General features: G+C 36.8%; 1 protein-coding gene across 3 annotated transcripts in view; it reads left to right on the top strand.

Moving 5' to 3' along the window:
• The window catches only part of LTN1 (listerin E3 ubiquitin protein ligase 1), a 64,441-nt gene extending 42,771 nt beyond the window's left edge, over window positions 1–21,670 (top strand). The window contains exons 20-30 of one of the 3 annotated variants that reach the window (XM_035017542.1): window positions 3,410–3,545; window positions 3,751–3,895; window positions 5,571–5,784; window positions 6,241–6,478; window positions 6,842–6,916; window positions 8,640–8,826; window positions 14,733–14,904; window positions 15,651–15,871; window positions 17,436–17,630; window positions 18,519–18,686; window positions 19,275–21,670. In XM_035017542.1, coding sequence (XP_034873433.1) covers window positions 3,410–3,545; window positions 3,751–3,895; window positions 5,571–5,784; window positions 6,241–6,478; window positions 6,842–6,916; window positions 8,640–8,826; window positions 14,733–14,904; window positions 15,651–15,871; window positions 17,436–17,630; window positions 18,519–18,686; window positions 19,275–19,337 — 1,814 coding nt within the window. In that variant the 3' untranslated portion in view covers window positions 19,338–21,670. The remainder of the gene's footprint in view (window positions 1–3,409; window positions 3,546–3,750; window positions 3,896–5,570; window positions 5,785–6,240; window positions 6,479–6,841; window positions 6,917–8,639; window positions 8,827–14,732; window positions 14,905–15,650; window positions 15,872–17,435; window positions 17,631–18,518; window positions 18,687–19,274) is intronic. The other 2 variants (XM_035017543.1, XM_035017544.1) reach the window with 2 other exon arrangements.
• The last annotated feature ends 1,419 nt before the right edge of the window (window positions 21,671–23,089 follow it).

Here is a 23,089-nt window from a genome sequence, read left to right as displayed (position 1 = left end):
TTATTCCTTACGTTGGTATCTGCACATTCGATTATGCTCCTCTTCCAAACACTAATAATTTATAGGTTTGTTTTGCAGAGATAGTTCTTTACCAGTCAGCTCAGTTTGGGTTTTTAGGTGTGTCTGCTGGTAATGTCCTTGTGCAAGTAGGGCCTGCTATTACAGTCTGTTTTTGGGCAAAGCTGAGCTCTGAGGAAGCAGGGCTGGTGGGGTCAGGGGGAGGCTAACATTTGGAGAAGACTGCTAGCTTGGTGCTGCAGTTGCCTGGATTCTCTGGTCAGACTCACTAGATAGTTAGGACTGGGTACTATATTCATCAGTGGATTGGGCTATGAATTAGCTTCTCTGCCCTGCCAGGGCAACAAGATAGATTCCAGAATCTATACAGCTCATTGTTTGGGGACCTGAATTGGCAAGAGTGTGCACAGAATTCCCTTGTCAGGTGATGCTCCGCAGATGGGGGAAGCCACGGGTTGTGCTCACCATTCAAGTGCCGCTGGACACAGGGCTGTTGGATGGGCTGTGGAGCTTCCTGTGTGCTCTGGTTATTTAGGTTCCCTGGTCAGACTAGCTAAAGGTTGTATTCGATGATGAGTGGGGCTACAAATTAGATTTCCTGCCTGGGCACAGTGGCAGAAAGAGGTCTAAAGCCAGTAAAGCTCTATATTGTCTAAACTCAAGCAGAAGTGCATCCCAAGTTCCTTGACTGAACAGGGCCACTGGTTTTGGTCTGCAGACTATCAGCTGTGCCCACCCACCTCGGTTGTAGTGCTGCTGTGCTGTAGAGCTTTCAGGAATTTTTGTGAGCCCTTTTGGTTGGATGGGCTGGAAGACTCTCCACAATGTGTGGGTCTATGTCTCAGCTCCCTTGCCTGGGTGGGAGGAGGAGGGGCCAGGAGTGACCCTCAGCTTTATCTGTGAATTAATCACTCTGCCCGTGTGGAGCCGGGGAAGCCCCAATGCATGGCTTTGCTCTGGGGTGATCAGTCCCACTCAGCCACCTCTTGGCTTGAGTGCCATGGGGCCACACAGCTTTCAGGGATTGTCTCCAGCCCTTCTGGTCTGATGGGGTGGAAGATGCTCCACAGTGTGTGTTGGGGGGGTTGGGGAGGGGGGAGCTGTGGCTCAGCTCCTTACCTGGGAGTGGTAATACCACTGGGCTTTAGGGCTGTCAGAACTCCTCCTTTAAGAATCAGAATCAGGCAGATCTGCACCCTGCTATGTTCACTGGTCAGTGTGCCCCTGGCTTGGTTCTGCAGATAAGCAAAGCCACTGGTTGGGATTATGCTGGGCACTGCAGGTATGAACTTGGTCTGCCAAGATCCGTGTGCTGGTTGTTACAAGTGCTTCATCCATTCTTTGTCAAAGTCAGAGTCCCAGTGGCTGAGCCCTGCAAATTTCCCAGCAGTCCTAGTGCTGTGAGATCAGAGTAGGAGCTCCCACAAAGGGACTCACAATAATGGGTGTGTGTGTGCTGGTTTCCCCCCTGGGTGCTCTTTTCCTACTGAAGGAACCAGAGTCTTAGGGGAGACCTCTCCACATGGTGCTGCACTGTCCTGGGGAGGGACAGTGCAGTCAGTGGATAGCTGCTTCTCTTACCTTCCTAATGCGTCTGTCTTGATCTCAGTGATGTAGGGGGTATTTCAGCCTGACCCCTGTAGGAGTCTCAGTGATGTCTTGTTCTTGAATAATTGTTAGTTATTTTTCTTGTGAGCGGGAGCAAAGCTAAGAACAACCTATGTTGCCATCTTGGTGATGTCTCTCCTATTCTACACTTTTTTACCACTTTGTGCCTTAGCTAGAGTGCCCCTTTGCTACTCTCGCAGACTTGTTTATCTTTTGATAAATCCCGGTTCAAATGCCAGCTTTGAGAAGCCCTTCCTTCCTTCCTTCCTTCAGATTGATTCATTTATTTCAGAGAGCGAGTGAGTGGGGGAAGGGACAGAGGGAGAGAATATCCAAGCAGACTCCGGCTGAATGTGGAACCCAACTCAGGGCTTGATCACACGAGCCATGAGTTCAGGACCTGAGCCAAAACCAAGAGTCACATGCCCAACCAACTGAGCCACCCAGGCGCCCCTGAGAAGCCTCTTCTGACACAACCTAGATGGAGATAGTTGTTTCCTTTTCTAGGCTCCCATTCTTTGTCCACATTATATTGTAATTTGTTTTTAAGTCTGCTAGTACTGCTGGATGAGTCCCTTCAGGGACTGGATTTTGTTCATCTTTCCCCAGCATCTGACAAGGTACCTGGTATTCATTATTTATTCATCTTCATTTAGTCAGTCAAAATAAATGTCTGTATCTCAGGCATTGTACTAGGAGGAAGTATACAGTGATAAGTAAAACGGACGAGGTTCCTTCGTGGAGCTTACTTTCTGTTGAGGAGATAACAATAAATAAGTAACAAACATTAGTGCTGTAAAGGCAACAAACACATGATAATTAAGAACAGAGAAATGCAGAGGGCTGTATTTCATATATGTGGGAGTTACATAGAGTGGAGGCAATACTGAAGCTGAGTGTTGAAGGATAAGAAGGAACCAGGGATTCTAAAGAGGGGTGAGCCTATGAGAGCTTTCCAGACATAGTACATGCCTGTTGAGTGAATGTATGAATTATGGAACGACATACTCTGTTTCCCATCTTTATTTAACTTTACACTCCATGTTTTTTGTATGTTTGTTTTTATTTGAGAGGTGGGTATACTGAGTGAATCCTATACTTAAGAAACCCAGAATAAAAAACAAAACAAAAAAAAACCCAGCACAGGTTAGTGTAAAGCACAATATCATTTACTCACTCCACCTGTACCTCCATCCCCACCCCCACTCCCTGTTCTGTGTTAGGTGCTTGGTATGGAGAAAGGGTTTCTCCCCTGTGGAGCTTACACACTTATTTCTTGACTCTTTCATGTAAGCCCTTTTTAGAATTCTTAACCAGGACATTTTTGGAGGTTTTTGACCTATCTCAAAATAGACTTTCTTTTTTTTATAGTAGCAATACAATTTTTTTTCTGAGTTTTCATTTTCTTTTTTTTTTTTTTGGTCTGTTGCACACAATTTAACAATATAAGAATGAGTTGGTATTTTGCCATTCTAAAGAGTGATTGATTTTTCTTGCATTTTCTCTTTATAGTAATTACAGTGCTTACATGATTTGCACTAGAATTGCTTTTCCTCATTTCAAGTTTCATATCGAAGAAAGAAAAGAATGCTTTTTCTCTCAACGTTAGCATGGTCTAAGAGAATGATCATCCCTATTTTTTATCAAAAACCAGTTTTTTCAGAGAAACAAAGCAATAATTTCTGCATCTGTAAGACAAGACTTTGGTTTAAGGCAGTATGTATAGATAGATGGGGGTGTGTATGTGTGTGCATTTTAATTTTCATTTTGAATTTTACTTTAGGAGGTTTTGGACATCTTGCCATTTTCAATTCTTGCCTGCAAACCAGAAGCATAGATGATGGGGAGCTATTACATGGTATATTAAAAATTCTAATATCCTGGAAGAAAGATCATGAAGATATTTTTCTTTTCAGTTGGTAGGTGATATTTTATACTGTGTCTCCTTCCCCCATTACAATGTGTATCCAGATTGTGTATCTTATAGTCACATTTTTGTACAGTAATAGGATAGTAAACATTTAAGCCAACCTTTCATAAGTATATCAGATTTAAAATAAAATAGTTTAATTGAATGTCCTTATCATTCTTCCATGTTTTTTTGTTTTTTTGTCTTTATCACAGTAATCTATCAGAAGTAAGTCCAGAGATACTAGGTGTAAATATAGAAATAATCCGATTCCTTTCCCTGTTTCTGAAATACTGCTCATCTCCTTTGGCAGAGAGTGAATGGGACTTCATCATGTGCTCCATGTTGGCTTGGTTGGAGGTAAATTAACCCGATGTGTCATCACCGCTGTTAAGTCTTCATGCATATCTGTATACTAGAACCAACTACTAATCTTATTCTTTAAGTAATGATTGTAATTAGCTCTTTTGCAAACATTTAAACACTTTATAGATGTATTCCTCACCAGTTACTGTTTGATAGAACAGTGAAGTGATAGAGGTTTAATGTCTGCCAGTATCATTCAGTGACCAAATCTCCTGCTCTTAAAGTGTTCTCTCCATTAGCTCATTTTAATACATATTTGTAGCACAGCCCTTGGAGATTTTATGTTTCATGATCAGTTTTTTCATCTTTTTTGGCTCTTAATTAAATTATTATTAAAATGTACTGTGCCAGTAATACATTAAAGATTAAACAAATTCAGAGGGAATTAATGCTCTTTTTATGACACAAAGCAAGCATAGTATTTGTGGGCTCTGATGCCAGCAAATCATTAGGGTTGAATTGGTCTGAATCTCAGCTTTGTTTGCTGTTAGCTGTGTGGCTTAGGGTGTTCAAACTTGACCTACTTGAGCCTCGGTGTCCTTATTTTATTTATTTATTTATTTATTTAAAGATTTTATTTATTTTAGAGAGAGAGATTATGAGCTGGGGAGAGGGGCAAAGGGAGAAGGAGGGTGAGAATCTCAGGCAAGCTCCCCGCTAAGCACAGAGCCTGACTCAGGACTCAGTCTCACGACCCTGAGATCCTGACCTGAGCCTAAGTTAAGAGTTGGACATTCAACCGACTGAGCCACCCTGGCGCCCCCAGTGTCCTTATTTTAAAAATAACTTAATAATGCCCAATTAGGAGGGCTCCTGAGAAGATTATAAATATGTTTTTATAATTTCACTTGGTAAATGGTACTTGATATTTTCCTTCATAGTTTTAGAAATAGCATTTCAGAATAAATGGATTGATTCTAATTCTTAGTATTTAATTTTTTAGAAAGTTATTTTGATGTAAAATGTATAAATGTCTCTGAGACTCTACACTTCAACTGCTTTTTATTTTAAAATTTAGAGAACTGAGGGGCACCTGGGTGGCTCAGTGGGTTAAGCGTCTGCCTTCGGCTCAGGTCATGATCCCGGGGTCCTGGGATCGAGTCCCGCACCCGGCTCCTTGCTCAGGGGGAAGCCTGCTTCTCCCTCTGCCTGCCCCTCCCCGAGCTTGTGCACTCTCTCTGACAAATAAAATAAAATAAAATAAAAATAAATAAATAAATAAAATAAAATAAAATAAAATATAAAATAAAAAAAATAAAATAATAAAATAATAAAATAAAATAATAAAATAAATAAAATAATAAAATAAAATAAAATAATAAAAATAAATAAAATAAATAAAATAAAATAAAATAAAATAAATAAAATAAAAATTTTTGGGGCGCCTGGGTGGCTCAGTCGTTAAGCGTCTGCCTTCAGCTCAGGTCATGATCTCAGGGTCCTGGGATCAAGTCCCGCATCGGGCTCCCGGCTCGGCAGGAAGCCTGCTTCTCCCTCTCCCACTCCCCCTGCTTGTGTTCCTGCTCTCGCTATCTCTCTCTCTGTCAAATAAATAAATAAAATCTTTAAAAAAAAAAAAATTTAGAGAACTGAGAGAGTTTTCTTTAATCCCTTGATTTGTGGTGTTCTGGTAGATGTCTGCTAACCTATTTCATTTTTGTTTCTTCAGACAACAAGTGAGAATCATGCATTGTATTCTGTTCCACTTATACAACTGTTTGCCTGTGTCAGCTGTGATTTGGCCTGTGAGCTCAGTGCTTTTTTCGATTCTGCAACTCTGGATACCATTGGCAATCTCCCTGTAAATCTAATCAGTGAATGGAAAGAATTTTTTTCCCAAGGCATCCACAGTTTGCTTTTACCTCTTTTGGTGACTGTTACAGGCAAGTGAAAGGGGAATCATAGTGGGATTCATTGCAAATGACTAGTTGAAAAATTCAAAACAAAAACTTTGGCTGCTTAAGTCAAACGCTACTGAAGAGTGAAGAAAAGAACCTGAGAGAAAGCTTGGCATCTCAGAAGCATCACATATGCTTCTGCTTTACAGACAAGAATTGAAAACTGGCAAAGTATCCAAAGACTATTACGAGTTAAAATAATAGTAATTCAGATAACCTGAATAGATTATTTATAACTCAAACTTCTCTCTTTTTTAAGGATGAGATAATAGAAGTTATGATTACTGTTTAAGATTACATTAAACGGTTTCTAGTGAGGACTGCTCTACTTTTGTCAATTTTTTACTTCATTTTCTTAAATGACATTTAACCGTGAATCAGTCAAGTTCTGTTACTCACTTTATTTTGGGATGTGCATGTTTCTTTCCTTTTTGTCATCAGAAGAAAGTGAAGATACATCTGAAACATCCTTTCAGAATGCAGTGCTGAAGCCCATGTGTGAAACATTAACATATATCCCGAAAGACCAGCTGTTGAGTCAGAAACTCCCTTCAAGACTGGTTGCTGGCCAAAAAACAAACTTACCAGAGTATCTCCAGACTTTGTTAAATACATTGGCCCCATTACTCCTCTACAGAGCTCGGCCTGTGCAAATTGCTGTTTACCATATGCTATACAAGTAAGAATTCTTCCAATTGAATCAATGTTGTGGTGGTTCCAAAAAAAAAAAAAAAATATATATATATATATATATATATACATATTTAGTTTTAACCCTTGGTCATTAAAAAAAAAGTCAAAGTAAAAAAAAAAATAAACTCAATCATGCATTTTAATAACAGGGATGCCAGATTTTGGATCATTTAGATCACTGTTCTCTATACATCGTTTACATTTAGATAGTCCTGGCCATAGGTGATTATTTCAGAAAACAATCATTTTAAAATATACTCATTACAAAGTAAGTATTGGTCTTTCTGCTTTTGAGCATGATTTAACAATGAACAGTTTAATGTAGTATAATATATATTCTGACTTGTAGATTGATGCCTGAATTACCACAATATGATCAGGATAATCTAAAGTCATATGGAGATGAAGAAGAAGAACCAGCCTTGTAAGTTTTTTCAATAATTTATTTTATTTAATTCTCATAATCCACCTCACTTATAATAACTTCAGAAGATGGATAAACACAAAAGCTCTGAATTTAGAGCATATATTCATTCAATAGATCTTTTAAAATCATCTGTAAGATAAAAATGAAAGAGTCCACCAAAAAAGATAGTTTCTCTCCTTAATTGTTCCTAAATCATATTTTCAGTTTGCTACGATTTGGCAGAACTTTCTTTGACCACATGGTAGCTGTGGAAAGAGTATATCAATTTAAATACCTGTTGAGCACCCATTTTGTGCAAAGTATTAAATGTCTAGGGGAGAATATGGTGTTTAGTAATTGTTCTTATTCATAAGGAGCTTATAATCTAGACGATATTCCTCTATAATAGAAAACAGTGTGTGGCAGGTGCTATGGAAGAGGATAGATAGCATGCTGGGGGAACACAGCTGCTTGCACCAGAAGGGAAGACTTTTTCTTGAGAAAAAGACATTTATTCTGGATCTGTCAAGTTAGGTAGCACTTCAGCAGGGCAGGGAAGACCATATAAATTAAGGGAGTACCATGTGCGAAGGCGTGAATGTTCGGATGTGCTGGGGAGTGTTGAGTAGTTGCCACTTAACATATTTTTTACTGTCTGTATCTTCCTCCACTGGAATAGAAACTCTGTAAAGTCAGGAAGTTTTGTCTCTTGTTCCCGACTATATTCATAGCATTCAGAATGGTCCCTGGCCTAACGCAGACTCATGAATACTGCTCATTTAATAAAAGGATAAATATTCGATGAATATATGTAGAGTAGGTAGGGAAGGTATAGATAATGAAGGGCTTTAAAAATTACATTTTCTGGGATTTAGGGCATTATTTGGTAGAAGATGGGAAAAGTACCAGCTGATTCTGGCTATAGTATGAATCATAAATTATACAAAGAAGCACACAGAGATGGAGACCATTCTAGAAACAGTAATAGTGCATGGAGGGCAGCATGGAAATGGAGAGATACCTGAGCTGGTATTTGTAAAATCCAGTGACCGTTGGTGTGGAATAGAGAAGGGTTGGTAGATGGGATAGTGGTGTTGAAGGTAAAAATCCAAGGGCAGAAGCTTGAAGACCTGTGTTTATGGGCTGGGAAAAGGAAGCCACAAGGGAAGAAATGTTGCCCAGGTGAAAGGAAAGAACTGAGCTACAATGTCAGAGAGAGTTTGACAGGATATACACACGTATTTCACTTTTTGAGAATCTCCTAAGTTCATCTGAAAGTATTAAGGAGTGTAGTAGTTCAGTAAAGAAGAAAATTAATTTACATTGTCATAAATTAATATGAATATTGAATTTACTTTCCTGAAAAGACATACAGTCTTATGTTTTTTACTCTTCATAGGGATCTGGTAGGACCTGGTATCGCTAACTACTAGAGCTTATATTTTATAGTATTTATCATATATATTTTAATTAATATAAATATGAAAAATATTTTACATATTTATGAATATAAAATGTTTTGTTTACATATGTTAATGTATTTGTAATTAAATATATTTAATTTAGCAGAATTAGCAGTTAAGATTAGCAGTTAAAGCTGCATCTGTAAAGGGGGACTTTTAAAATGGTTTTTGAAAAATAGAGAAAGATTTTTCTGAAATGCTTAAAGTGTATACATGCTGTCAATTTTTTAAGGGATAAGTTATGAAGAAAATTGTGGTGTTTAATCATTGATTCATAGGTCACCACCGGCAGCATTGATGTCTCTTCTTAGAACTCAGGAGGACTTGCTAGAAAATGTTTTGGGATGTATTCCTGTTGGACAGATAGTAACTATTAAGCCACTGAGTGAAGACTTCTGCTATGTTCTGGGATACCTCCTCACCTGGAAATTAATACTTACTTTCTTCAAAGCTGCTTCATCTCAGGTAAATAGGTGATAACTTTTGACAGTTCTGTCATCTGTGTGTTTCTGTTACTGTTCTAAACCCTTTGTTTCCCCTCTTTTTGAAAAAAGGGGAAATGCCTCACATTTTAATCTTCCCTGGCTAACTTCAGACATTCTGCTAAATTTATATCTGTCCCTTAACTTCCTTATCCTCCCCCCGCCACACACACACACACACACACAGTTTTTTTGCAAAAGTAATCTCTGGAATGTGCTTGAATCAATTTTTTCTTACTGAATGTAGCCACCAAGTCCTTTTACTGCAGGAAACAAGATTTATATAATTTAATTTTGTGTTACTGCAGTAATAATTCCAAAGGACTTAGATCTTGCTGTTTTTGTTTTTTTTTTTCCCCTTTGGTCAATTTCTGACCCGTTTGGAAATTTTATTAATACATCATTGGGAATTTACCTTATTTGAAAATCAGTTTTTAGAGCAAGATCTATGAAATGTTACTGTGTAATTCAAACTGTTATCTCAAAATGGTAAAAAATATCTTAAGATAATTATTTTGCCCAAATTATTCTAGCAGCCACTAGATGTCTCTGTTGTCTCATGTTTAGGAAGAAAGACCTCATTGTCTAGGAAGAAAGCTGGAAAAATTTCCAGGTTTTCTTTCTTTCTTTCTTTTTCTTTTTATTCTTTAGGCTGATCCCCACTTAAAAAGTTCCAATAAAATGTTGATTGAATCAGTTTAATAAACTGATGGCTTTTTAAATATAAACAGTGGCTTTTTTGACAGGTCAGTACAATAACAGTTTATTACCTCATATTTGAGGTGTGATTAAATATGGCATTCATTTCCAATGTGATTTTTCCGAATTCCTAAGTTATAATTTATGTCGTTGCTAATAACTCATACCTTGGTACAAATATATGAACATATGCATCTTTGCATTTGTATATCTAAGGGGAAGATCAAATTACAGAGGCAACGATGACCTAGATGTTTAAATTGTTTTATTTTTCTGTAGGCTGGCCACTTATGTTTGTGACTTGAGCTAGTTTTATTTGCTGGTGATGTATTTCAAGAACTCCTTGTTGGGCTTTTATATTTGTTTCTTTAAATATTGTTGATCGCTTATAAATTGCAGCAAAGTGAGTCTTCCATGTGTAAGAATTTTGTTCTTACCATTTTATATTCAGAAATTTTGAAAATGGCCATGCATCACTTTTTTCATTAAACCAGAATTGGGGTGGGGCACAAAGAATTGTACAGCAGCATTAATGAGCCTGGAACTTGAACCGAATGGTGACAGTTAAACCAGAATAACTCAGTTAATAGCCTAATTAGATAAATCCTAAAGCAAACAGAATTTTTTTAAAAAGCACTGTAATTGGTCCTAAATCTAGGCTTTTAAAAAACTTTTTTCTTGAAGAGAAACAACAACTCCCAGTGAATCAGATTGAACTGGAACAAAGCCATGAGCTTATGTGTGTTTCATAGCTTTACTAACATGTTTTTCACATACTATCAAATTTACTTAAAGTATACAGTTTGGTGTTTCTGCTGTATTCACAGAATTGTGTAAATATCACCACTTTCTAATTTTAGAACATTTTCAACACCTGAAAAAAGAAACCTTTACCCATTTGCAGTCAGTTCCCATTTCCTCTCAAGCCTTCCAGCTCTTGGCAGCCACTATTCTGTGTTCTGACTCTATGGATTTGCCTCTTCCTGGACATTTCACATATGTAGTCTTTTGTGTCTGGCTTATTTCACTTAGCATAATGTTTTCAAATTCATGCATGTTATGCCATATATCTGTATTACATTCCGTTTTATGCCCGAATAATATTTCATCGTGTGATGAGTATACTACATTTGTTTATTCATTTATCGATTGATGGACGTTTAGGTTGTTTCCACTTTTTGGTTATTGTGAATAAAGCTACTGGGAACATTGTATATGAATTTTTGGGTGGACATATATTTTCATTTCTCTTGTGTTGTACAGCTAGGAGTGGGATTTCTGGGTAATATACATGTGTTTTTAAAAGTCCATTGATTTTTTTTTCCAAGTTTTTATTTAAATTCCAGTTAGTTAACATACAGTGTAATATTAGTTTCAGGAGTAGAATTTAGTGATTAATCATTTATGTTCAACATCCAGTGCTCATCACAAGTGCCCTCCTTAATACTTATCACCCATTTAGCCCATCATCCTGCCCACCTCCCCTCTAACAACCCTCGGTTTGTACTTTATAGTTAAGAGTGTCTTGGGGTGCCTGGGTGGCTCAGTCAGTTAAGCATCTGCCTTCTGCTCAGGTCATGATCCTGGAGTCCTGGGATCAAGCCCTGGGATGTAGTCCTGGGATCGAGCCCTGCATCGAGCTCCCTGCTCAGCCGGGAGTCTTCTTGTCCATTTCCCTCTGCCCTGCTCGTGCGCTCTCTCTCAAATAAATAAATAAAAAATCTTAAAAACGACAACAAAAAATAAAACAATTCTGCAGTTTCCCATTTAAAAAAGTTTCTTATGGTTTGCGTCTCTTTCTTTTTCCCCTATGTTCATCAGTTTTCTTTCTTAAATTCCACATTTGAGTGAGATCATATGGTATTTGTCTTTCTCTGACTTACTTTGCTTAGCATTATACTCTGTAGCTTAATCTGTGTTGTTGCAAATGGCACGATTTCATTCTTGATGGCTGAGTAATATTCCATTGTATATATACCACATCTTCTTTATCCGTTCATCAGTTGACGGACATTTGGGCTCTTTCCATAATTTGGCTCTTGTTGATAATGCTGCTATAAGCATCACGGTGTATAACCCTTCGAATCTGTATTTTTATATCTTTTGAGTAAATACCAGTAGTGCTGGATCGTGGGGTAGTTCTATTTTTTTTTTTTTTTAATGAAATGCAACAGTACTTTAATTAGTTCAGTGCTACAGGTCCATTGATCTGTGCCACCCACACCAGATCTATTTTTCTGTAAAGATTACCTGACATTTGTTGTTGTTGTTACTGTTTTTTAGTAGGCTCTATGCCCAGCGTGGGGCTTGAACTCACAACCCTTAGATCAAGGATTGTGAGTTCTACTGACTGAGCCAGCCAGTCATTGCAGGGTAGTTCTATATTTAACTTTTTTGAGGAACCTCCATACTGTTTTCCAGAGTGGCTCCACCAGTTGCATTCGCACCAGCAGTGCAAGAGGGTTCCTTTTTTTGCACAGCCTCGCCAACACTTATTTCTTGTGTTTTTGATTTTTGCCATCCTGACAGGTGTGAGATGGTATGTCATTAGTTTTGATTTGCATTTCCCTGATGATGAGTGATGTTGGTAATCTTTTTTTGTGTCTGTTGGCCATCTGAATGTCTTTGGAAAAATGTCTATTCATGTCTTCTGCCTATTTTTTAACTGGATTATTTTTGGTTTTTGGGTGTTCTTATAAGTTCTTTATATATTTTGGATACTAACCTTTATCAAAAAAAATCCATTGATATGTATCATTAGCTTTTTAAAATTCTACTTCCAACTTTTTTTTTTTTTTTTTTTTTTTAAAGATTTTATTTGACAGAGAGAGAGAGAGAGACAGCGAGAGAGGGAACACAAGCAGGGGGAGTGGGAGAGTGAGAAGTAGGCTTCCTGCAGAGTAGGGAGCCCGATGTGGGGCTCGATCCCAGGACCCTGGGATCATGACCTGAGCTGAAGGCAGACGCTTAACGACTGAGCCACCCAGGTGCCCCTCCAACTTTTTTTTTTAAATTCAGATTTACAGAGGAGGTAGAGGAGTAATTCAGTGAAAAGTCATGTACCCTTTTCCCAGAGTCACAAATTTTTAAATGTTGCTACTTTTGAAGATTTATTTATTTTTGGAGAGAGAGAGAGAGAGAGCGCAGCGGGGAGAGGGAGAGGAAGAGAGAATCTCATGCAGACTCCCCACTGAGCATGGAGCCTGACGTGGGACTCAGTCTCATGACCCTGAGATCATGACTTGAGCCAAAACCAAGTCGGATGCCCAACCAACTGAGCAACCCAGGCACCCTAGTGTTGGTACCTTTGTACGTGTTTTCTCTATATTTACTTTCTTTGTATTTCCTTTTTCTCTGCTCATCTATTTGAAAGTTGCTGATGCATGAATACTTTTACGAAAAGTATTTAAACATATATCTCCTAAGAACAAGGACATGTATTGATATAGTTATTATACTCAAATTTAATTTTAATGCAATAATCTAATTTGTATTCAAATAATTTTGGTTGTCCCTGTAATGTCCTTTATAGTTTTATTCCTTCTCTATTGAGGATTTGATCAAGGATCATGTTTGCATCATGTTTGTCATATTTCTTTAACCCATAATTTCCCTACCTGTCTTTATTGTCATTCAGGTTGGTTATTTTGTAGACTCTGTTAGGATTTGAATTTGTCTGATTGTTTCCTCATGATGAGTTTCTGGTTGATTTTCAGCGAGAGCACTTACTGCACTTGGTGATGTGTCCTCAGTGTGTCACCTCAGGAAGCGCAGAATGTCAATGTGTCCTTTATTGGTGATACAAAGTTTGGTTACTTGGAAAGGTAGTGTCCTGCAGATTTCTCCATTGTTAGGTACTTTGATCAACATATTTTAAAAATAAATTCCATATCCTATGGCTTGATACTTGTATGTGAGCATTTGTAGTGTTCAGAAAATGGTGTCTTGCACCAAGAGGAGATACATGCTTTAGTGGGAAGAATAACTTTAAAACCGGTACATATACCAAAGAGTTGCAAAGTAAATGTGAACACAGGAAAACTGGGTTATTGAGGAATGAGTTCTGAAGCACACAGATGCCTTTAGTGCACTGAGTGGTGCCAGATTTTCCTATTTCTTAAAATTTTAATCCCCGTATGGTTAACATACAGTGTTGTATTAGTTCCAGGTGTACAATATAGTGATTATATAATTCTGTACATCACCCAGTGCTCATCACAAGTGCCCTCCTTAATCCCCATCACCTATTTCACACACACCCCCGACCTCCCCTCTGGGAACCATCAGTTTGTTCTCTATAGTGAAGAGTCTGTTTTTTGGTTGTTTGTGGGTTTTTTTATCTTTTGTTTCTTAAATTCCACATATGAGTGAAATCATATGGTATTTGTCTTTCTCTCACTGACTTATTTTACAAGATTTTCCTATTTTTAAAAAAGGAACCAGAAATCCATATATTTTTTGAAGATTTATTTATTTTGAGAGAGAGAGAGCACACTCATGGGAATGGGGATAGGGGCAAAGGGAGAGAATCTTCAGACAGACTCCCCACTGAGTGGGAGCCTGACACAGGGCTTAATCCTATGACCCATGAGATCATGACCTGAGCCAAAACCAAGAGTCAGACACTTACCCGACTGAGCTGCCCAGGCGCAGCCAGAAATCCATATTTTTGAGTGAAATCCTGCTTTACAAAACAAGACCCCAAGACATTTTGGACTACTAGTTTGTGCTCTCTTTTTCTAAAGGGATGCTGGAGTGTTTGCTGTGGTGTGAGGTCAGCCATAAAAATGGGATTAGTTTTAAGTAGGACTTTTGTAAGATTAAGAACTGTGGTGCGGAAGGGGTATGTAGAAGACTTGGGAGGAGAGGGAGCAAATCATCTGGGGAGTGGGGAGCAGATTTTCTTAGAGAAAGCAAGGAGATAGTTTGAGGAAGATGTTAGAATCCGTCTCATAATGAGGGGATAGTGAAAACTGCTTGTTCATGAAGAAAGGGAGTAGTGCCGTCAGTGACACGTTTGGGAAGTAAGAATGTGGCATGTATTTTGTAGGACTCTGCCATGTAATTCTAAGTCTTCAAATTAACGCCTTTTTCACTGTGTTCTTATACAGTCTATTCCACTTTGATTTGTTCTTCTCACTGACTTGGTTTAATTGGGTTTACTAATAAAAATTCTTTACTCTCCACCAGCTTCGGGCACTGTACTCAATGTACCTTCGAAAAACAAAAAGTTTGAATAAATTGCTCTATCACCTGTTCAGACTTATGCCGGAAAATCCGACCTATGCAGAGACAGCTATTGAGCTCTCAAATAAGGACCCTAAAACATTCTTTACAGAAGAGCTCCAGTTGAGTATTAGAGGTCAGTAAGATGTGTGTTTGTGTTCTTTCTTGGAGACTAGGTCCAGATTAGGCTGTATTTATTATGCTGTACTCTTCAGAGTTTGGATAATAACCCCAAATGTGTGTCCTGGCTATCAGAAGATTGAAGTGCATGTTAAAATGTCTTGGAGATGTGAGGAGGGTACTATGTTTTGTGAGTACTGAGGTGGATATTCTAGGATTTTTGTATAACCTCACAGTGAGCTCTGGGGAAAGTATAGGGACCAGACTCCTTTTCATAATTTATAAGAAGACAGTCTTTAAATTTTTTTAAAAGTTTATTTATTTATAATCTCTATACCCAATGTGGGTCTCAAACTCATGACCTGGAGATCGTGCTCCACCGACCGAGCAGCTAAACACCCCTAAATTTTTCCTTCTTTTTATTTAACTTTTTTTCCCCACTCCCTGGGCATAGGGGCTTGGGTTGTCCTTTTTAAAATATGTATGTTCCCTTTTTTTGTGATCTGTCATGTGAAATATAGAATGCTATGTCTAGGCAGATTTTTCAGTGTCATTTGGGATCTTCATTCTTTTTACTTCTTTTTGCCATTCCAATGATTCATTTTGAACGTGTGAGAGAAAGTTAATACTCTAGAGTTCTGGCTTCGGTATGTTTGTTTTTTGAGCTCTAGCTCTAGTTTTAAAGAATTGAAAATGATTTTCTAGTCCGTTATTTTATGTAAGAAATACATGTTATTAACTAAGAATTTGTTTTTTCTTCAGAAACAGCGACTCTTCCCTACCATATCCCACACTTGGCTTGTTCAGTCTATCATATGACATTAAAAGACTTGCCTGCCATGGTTAGGCTGTGGTGGAATAGTAGTGAGAAGCGTGTTTTCAATATTGTAGATAGATTTACAAGCAAGTATGTCAGCAATGTTCTTTCCTTTCAAGAAATTTCTTCTGTGCAAACAAGTACACAACTATTTAATGGCATGACGGTTAGTATTATCTTGAATTTTTTCCAGAAAAGTTGTTTAAATATTGGTTATGTCTCTCATTTGTAGTGAGTATCATCACAATATTAACCATTGGTTCAGAATTTACAGAAATTGTCTACTATATTTTCTACTTCATTCTTGGGTATCAAGTCTCAGTATTAATGTATAGATTGAAACAATGTTATAATTTCATTTACTCCCGTCAGAGTTTTTTGAACATTCATTAGTTCATTCAAAATCTATATTGGAACACCTGTAGATTCCAGGCACTGTGTGTCAATCACTTGGGAAATGAATGGTTTGGTAGGGTCAGATTCCTATTGTGTAATATCATACAACCTAATAAAGGGGAAAGAGTGATACCGGTATGTTTTTTGCGTTGGAAACTGGAAAGTGGCACATTAAGAGGAAGCGTGCTCTGCGATCAGCATGGGAAAGGTTCATCTGACTGAGGGGGTTAGGTGCACCTTTATGGAGGAAGGTTACTTTGAAGTGGGCAGGATTGTGTTTTAGGGGCAGTGAGGAGAAAGTGTTGAATATAGAGAAAGCAGTATGGCAAAAGCAAAAAGCTTGGAGATGAGAATGTCATTTCTGTGATTGCCCTAAGAAATGCTGAATAAACCAGCATTCATACAGAGCAGGATTCCTGAAGGTAAATAGAGAACCAGTTGCTTCCATGATGAATTACAGCCATACTGGGAAAGGCCTCAAATGATAGTTTAAAATATTTGGTCCTATTAGGCCACTGAAAATTTTCCTTTGAAGCAAGTGACACTGTCAGTGTTATAATGGGTAAAATTGCTCTGACTGTAATATATAGTATAGGCTGTTGGCATGGAGCTTGGGTTCAAATGCATAGTCAGGGAGACCCACTGGTGTAAACATTATGAATAACAAGGAGGGCCTGAGTAAGGCAGTATCAGTGGGAATGTTCCATTAAAGGAGAGGAATGTTAAAAATTTTGTGGTGATTTATCCAAACTTGTAGCTAGTTAATATCTGGGAGGAGGTGGAAGGAAAAATTTAAGATGATGCTATGGTTTTTAGCTTGGAAATAGGACAGTCAGAAGACTACATTGGTCAAGCATGGTAATTTGTATTTTATGTTGTTTGCAATGCTAGTATGAAAACTAAAACCAGGTGGAAATAATTCTAACGGTTGATGGTTGGCTATAAAGCTCAAGAGAATTCTGTGTCAGAGAAAGACTTAGGGGACTTCTAAATATGGATGATATTTGATACCCTGGGTGTGGAAGAAGAGCAATAATTAAGAATTCATTCTGTCACTGGTCTGTTCAAAACTTATGCAGCAACCCTAATATCATAAAACATACTTTTTTATGAGAAGGATTTCTTTTGAAACTAACTTTGAATTTCATAAAAATCACTATAAAATATGTCAGGTATATAAATGTATGTATTAAATATCTCTTGTCCAGTAAACCAACATGTTTACCTGTGTTGTCTTTGAATGAAGACTGACTGCCAATAGTCAACCTATCAAGATGTTTTTTGAATGAAAGGAAAGAAATTTGCAAAAAGGTATCACCTTTCCTGTGTTGCAGGTTAAAGCTCGAGCTACTACCCGAGAAGTGATGGCTACTTACACTATTGAGGACATAGTTATTGAACTTATAATACAGCTGCCTTCCAATTACCCCCTGGGTTCAATAACCGTGGAGAGTGGGAAAAGAGTAGGTGTGGCTGTTCAGCAGTGGCGGAACTGGATGCTGCAGTTAAGCACTTACCTCACCCATCAGGTAAGTTTCTCTGTGCACATTCAGCTTTCCAGATGGTACTGCTGACCTCCTCTTTGAAAGGTAAGTAAGATAAAATATATCACTTCTGCTTGAGGTTGGAAGAGATACTGTATTTCCTTGGGTCAACACAGATGTATACCTAAATGACCTGAACCTACCTACTGAGCTGTTTTCCTTTTTAAGGTTCTGCAGTTTTTTTTTCTGGTGTTTGAGAGGAATTGACTTTACTCCACTGACATTGTGGATGACACAGAACAATACGTGGTATTAAAGAAATTGTTTGAGAGGGAATCTTTGTAAGATACTGGATCAATGAATATCTTTGGAGCTACTTTTAGTCTAATATTTCAACTCTCCTTCTGTGACTAGAGAAATCACAGTACTCTCAAAGATCTTTGACTTTTAAACAAATGTTAGTTGTTTGCACGTTGAGACTATAAAACTTGATGTATTGATGCAAAACCTCTCTTTCAGGTCTGTCTTTAATGGAGAAAAATTATATCTGGTTTCTAAAACTTGGGAGGTCATTTTAAAACCCACGTTCAGAAAACTTAGGAGATGTGAATATAGCCAAGCAGATTCTGTTCTTTCTAAATTAAAATTCAGGGGTGCCTGAGTGGCTCAGTCGGTTAAGCGTCTGCCTTCAGCTCAGTTCGTGATCTCCGGCTCCCTGCTCAGCGGGGAGTCTGCCTCTCCTGCCGCTGGTGCGCGCTCTCTCTCTCTCTCTCTGTCTCGTGCTCACTCTCCCTCTCTCAAATAAATGAATAAAATCTTTTTTTAAAAAATTAATTAATTAAAGTTCAACTTTAAAATTTATGAAATTGAATAAAAATAACTTCGGTGGTCTTCAGAGTATATTTACTCTATTTTTTTTCTTTTTGTTAACAGAATGGAAGCATTATGGAAGGCCTAGCCTTATGGAAAAATAATGTAGACAAACGTTTTGAGGGTGTTGAAGATTGCATGATATGTTTCTCAGTCATTCATGGTTTCAACTATTCTCTTCCCAAAAAAGCCTGTAGAACATGCAAGAAAAAGTTCCATTCAGCCTGCTTGGTAAGTCCAAAGAGAAAATAACTTACTTATATTTTATGTATATTTATATGTGTGATATCTAATTTTAGAAAATGATGTTAAACTCTTAATGGTAGTTAATGAGAGGCATATTAAAATGATTTTTCAAAATCTGTAAAAGATAATTAGTAATTCACGGATATTGGTAGCATCAAAGCACTTTAATAAATGGGTGTTTTTATTATAGCTCTTACTCAAACAGTAGATGGTCCTATAAGATCTAGACCATAAAGGAGACTGAAAAAATTGGAACCAGGGGCCATCTGGCATTAGAGCTCTTTACTGTTTTTAAACATCATATTGAAAAGAAAGCTGCCCAAGATACAGTTGCTTCATAAGGAGGTCTTCCTGACATGTCTTAGTGGTTGGGTGCGGGAACATAGGGAGAAAGAGTCATACTGTAGCCTTTGGAAGTAATGTGAGTTGTGTTGATTTTGGAGATGAATGGAGGAAGCTAAAATTTTGGTATTCTCCCTTTCCACTTAATCATTGTTAAGCTTACCTTGGATGTATATGTAAAATGACAGCTTTAAAAGGTACTTTTAACATTTAAAACCTTTTCTTTTTCAGTACAAATGGTTTACGTCTAGCAACAAATCCACTTGTCCACTCTGTCGTGAGACCTTTTTCTGAATTTTTTCCTTCCATTGGAAGTGATCCCTGAAGTAAATCAAGCAAAGACTCTGGATCTGGATCCATCTTAAAGTGTTGATGGGAGGAGGCCAGTGAGCATTACTTTTAAATAGGACCTTCTCTGGAAAATTATTTTGGTTAAAGTAATGATCCTAAAATCAGGTTTACTTATCTTTAGATTGCTTTGTAAATGTTTGGAAACCTTTTCTTTTACATAAGAATATTACATATTTGAGAGAAAATATTTATATTAATAGTTTAATCTTTTTGTATATTTAAAAATAAATATGGAAAAACTCTAAATTACAGAATTGGAATTTGTGAAAGCACTGTCCAACTGTATTATGCTAAAAAGCCCGTTCAGTTTGTTGATCTATGTTCTAGAAGAGTCCAAGTGAGGCAAATGAATTGAGAGGGTTGATTTATATCTACAGATATTTTAGGACTTATTTATTAGTTATGACAAAATTAATTAGTATTCTGCTATTTGTAGATTATTTTAATGATAAAAATGAGGCTAAGCTATTAATATAGCTTATCATAAGCTATTTGAAGCATGCTCTGAAATCCTATATAAAAGAGTGTAAACTGAACTTTAAGGTGTCTCCATTCAAGGGTTATGAAATTCAGAAAATTAAATTCACGGCACTGACCTTTTGCTGTGGAAGAATTTCCATGTATTAGTGAAATTTGAATTGCAGACTTGTCAGTGAACTTATTACTCCATTTGAGTGAGTCTCTAGAGGGTATGAATTTGAGAGAAACAGAATTAGATTATTTCATTCATGAAGCAGAGTGGTAGTTACCCCTCTATCTAGAGGGAAGAAATAAATAAGTATTTCTGAAACTTAAAATTGGTGGAAAAAACAAAAATTTTAAAATGTCGTAGGAGGCTTTCAATTTTGTAAGCAAATTTTGCTATTCTTACTGGCCAGAGTTACACTACATTAGAGATTTGGGGGAGCTTATTTTTTCCAGCCTTTAGAAGTACAAGTTAATAATTTTAGTACTAAGTAAAATTCAGTATAATGGGCTGAAGTGGAATAGGTGAATACCTGCCATTTGCCATATCACTGTTACCCTTAAAAAAATTGTGCCCAAGTTATAAAAATATGGAAGTTTAGAACTTGGAATAATTTTATTGCAGTCTTCCATTACATGGGAAATATTAGCATATCTAATAGCAAGTTTACTTGAAAGATCAGCTAATCATCTCTGTTGCAAATGTTTAATTGGCAAAAAGCAAGTCATGTTAAATAAAATCACTGCTTACCATCAACTGGGTAAAATGGTTATTATTGAAATAGAATGAATGTGGTCAGAGTATTGTAGTCAAGAGTGAAGTATTATGCATGAATTACAGATCTCTTGAGTTGAATTTGTAGATGCAGTATCCTACCCAGTTTTGTCTGTCTCTTGGATTTTTCTCCCTAGTGTTTATTATCTTATAGCCTTGGAGACTCAAGGAGTCAGTCAATGAAGAACAGATAGCAAAATTCTACCTCTTCTTAACGCCTTTCTTAAAATATTCTCTTTCTATGTCTCTCTCTGACATAGTAATCCCAAAGGATTGTGTTATTCTGTGAAAGTTACACACTTTTCCTTTAAAAATGGTTTTATAATAAGACCTTGTTTATAACTTTTCCAATATTCGTACTTCTTGGCTTCTGACCCAAACCTCAAGTAGAACAGAAAAGGGAATAATGGAGCATTGTTTTTCCACGTTAGTATCTAGGGCATCAGGTTCTTGGTGAAACACTATAATTAAATGGAATACCTACTCTTCATACTTAGGACTCTTAACACATTTCTTTGAGACTTGTAAATATAAATGTAAAGCTTGTTACTGTTTATATGCTAAAGAAAAAGCTTTCCAAAATAAGACTGAAATTCAGAATATCATTGATTAAAGTTTTATTTATATAGCTTTAACAACTCTGCAGAGCATCCCTTAAAATTCTAGCATAAGGACATTAAAAATTGCATGAGATTCAAAGCCCATTAGCAAAATTATTAATTTAAAACCCTAATGTAAATTGCAAATTTTAGAATTTATTTTTAACTCTTATTTATCACATGCTCTAATGTATGTACATAAGTTTCTGTGGCTTAAATAATTAATGTTATTATTTGATAAGTTTTGGTGGTGTGAATGATTAATGTTCTTATTTGATTGTTATACCATATGTGCCCATTAAGATTCTTTTTAATTATAAAATATTTCAAGTATACAGAGTAATAATAATATAAATGCCCTTGTACTCTTCACAAACTATTTTGCCATATTTGCTTCTGATTTTTAAAGAAATAAAATATTCCTCTTTTGTACTCCTCCCTGATGCCATCTCCTCTTTCCCTCCCTAGAGCTAACCTACTGTTCTGAAGTTGGTGTGACTCTTTCCTATTTAAGATTTTATACTTTATCATGTGTTTGTATCCATAAATAATATATAGCAGTTTAAAAAATATTTTTATTTGCGATAGCCTATTGTATGTAGTCTTTTGTAACTTGCTTTTTCATTCAACATAACTGCTGTTTATAGAATATTAGTTTACTTCCCAATTCCCCCAATAATGGTCATTTCAATTATTATTTTTTGCTATTTTGAACAGTGCTGCAGGTGTACATCCTTGATAACATTTTCTCACACAGATGTCCTAGAATATTCTCTCATATGCCCCCAAACGTATATGTAGACCGTGTGATATGTATACTCTCTGACTTTAGATCTTGTCAAGACAGTTGCTCTCCAAAGTGGTGTGTAAGTTTGCACTGCCAACAGTAAGGGAAGAGAGTTCTGGTTTTCTTGCCTCATCACCAATACTTAGTCTTCTCAGGTTTTTAAATTTTTCTAGTCAGAGCTGTGAGAATATAGCTTTTTGTTTTAATTCATATTTCCCTGGCCACCAAGAACCTTAGCTTCATTTCATATACTTATTGGTCATTGTGAATTTATTATCTATATGCCTACTTTTCTCTATTACATGGCAGCTTTTAGTGTGTGGGTTGACTTTAACGTGGTCTGTGGCTGTCTTAATTATATAGAATTTTGCAGTTAAGTTTAGTCACATTTATCACCCTTTTCCTTTATGATTGAGCCCTTTTTGTGTTAGGTTTTAAAAATTTATTCCTTCCCCGAAGTCTGAAAAATTCTATTTTGCTTCAAAAGCTATAAATTTCAAAATATGCCTAATTCACCTCAAATTAAATTTTGTGATTGCTGTAAGGTAGAAATCCTACCCCATATTGATAGCCAGTTCTCCTAACATCTCTTATTAAATAATATGCCTATCCCCCCATTAACTTTGTAGTGGCTCCTCTCTTACATTACCAAATCTCTTTGCATGTGCAAATTGGTTTCTGGACTCTGTATTCTATTCCATTGGCCTACTTATCTGTGTTAATTCTACACAAATTTTTTTATTTATTTAAAACATAGCTTTATAATTAATTTGAAGAGGAGGTAAGTAGTCATCTACTCTTACTGTTCCAGGACTTTCCTCTGCTATCCAAGTACTCCCCTTCCCTTGCTTGTTTATTATCATGGCTAGTTTGTCCTCACTGTACTAAGTTGTTTTAGGAAAGAATTTGATAAATGCCCATGTTAGGTTTTATCTGGTGCAACTGGGTGGCTCTTCTGGCTTAAGGTCTTCCAACCCAGTTATTCTGTTTGTTTCAAAATTGGAAACAAAAATTTTGTATATTTGTGATGGAATGCTTGAACTTCTCCGTGATTTTGTCTTTTTGTTTT

The sequence above is a fragment of the Mirounga leonina genome, unplaced genomic scaffold (assembly GCF_011800145.1).
Source record: "Mirounga leonina isolate KUSES-001 unplaced genomic scaffold, KU_Mleo_1.0 Mir_172, whole genome shotgun sequence".
Classification (NCBI taxonomy): domain Eukaryota; kingdom Metazoa; phylum Chordata; class Mammalia; order Carnivora; family Phocidae; genus Mirounga; species Mirounga leonina.
The sequence above is the reverse complement of the archived record's forward strand: the minus strand, read 5'-3'. Positions and strand labels throughout refer to the sequence as shown.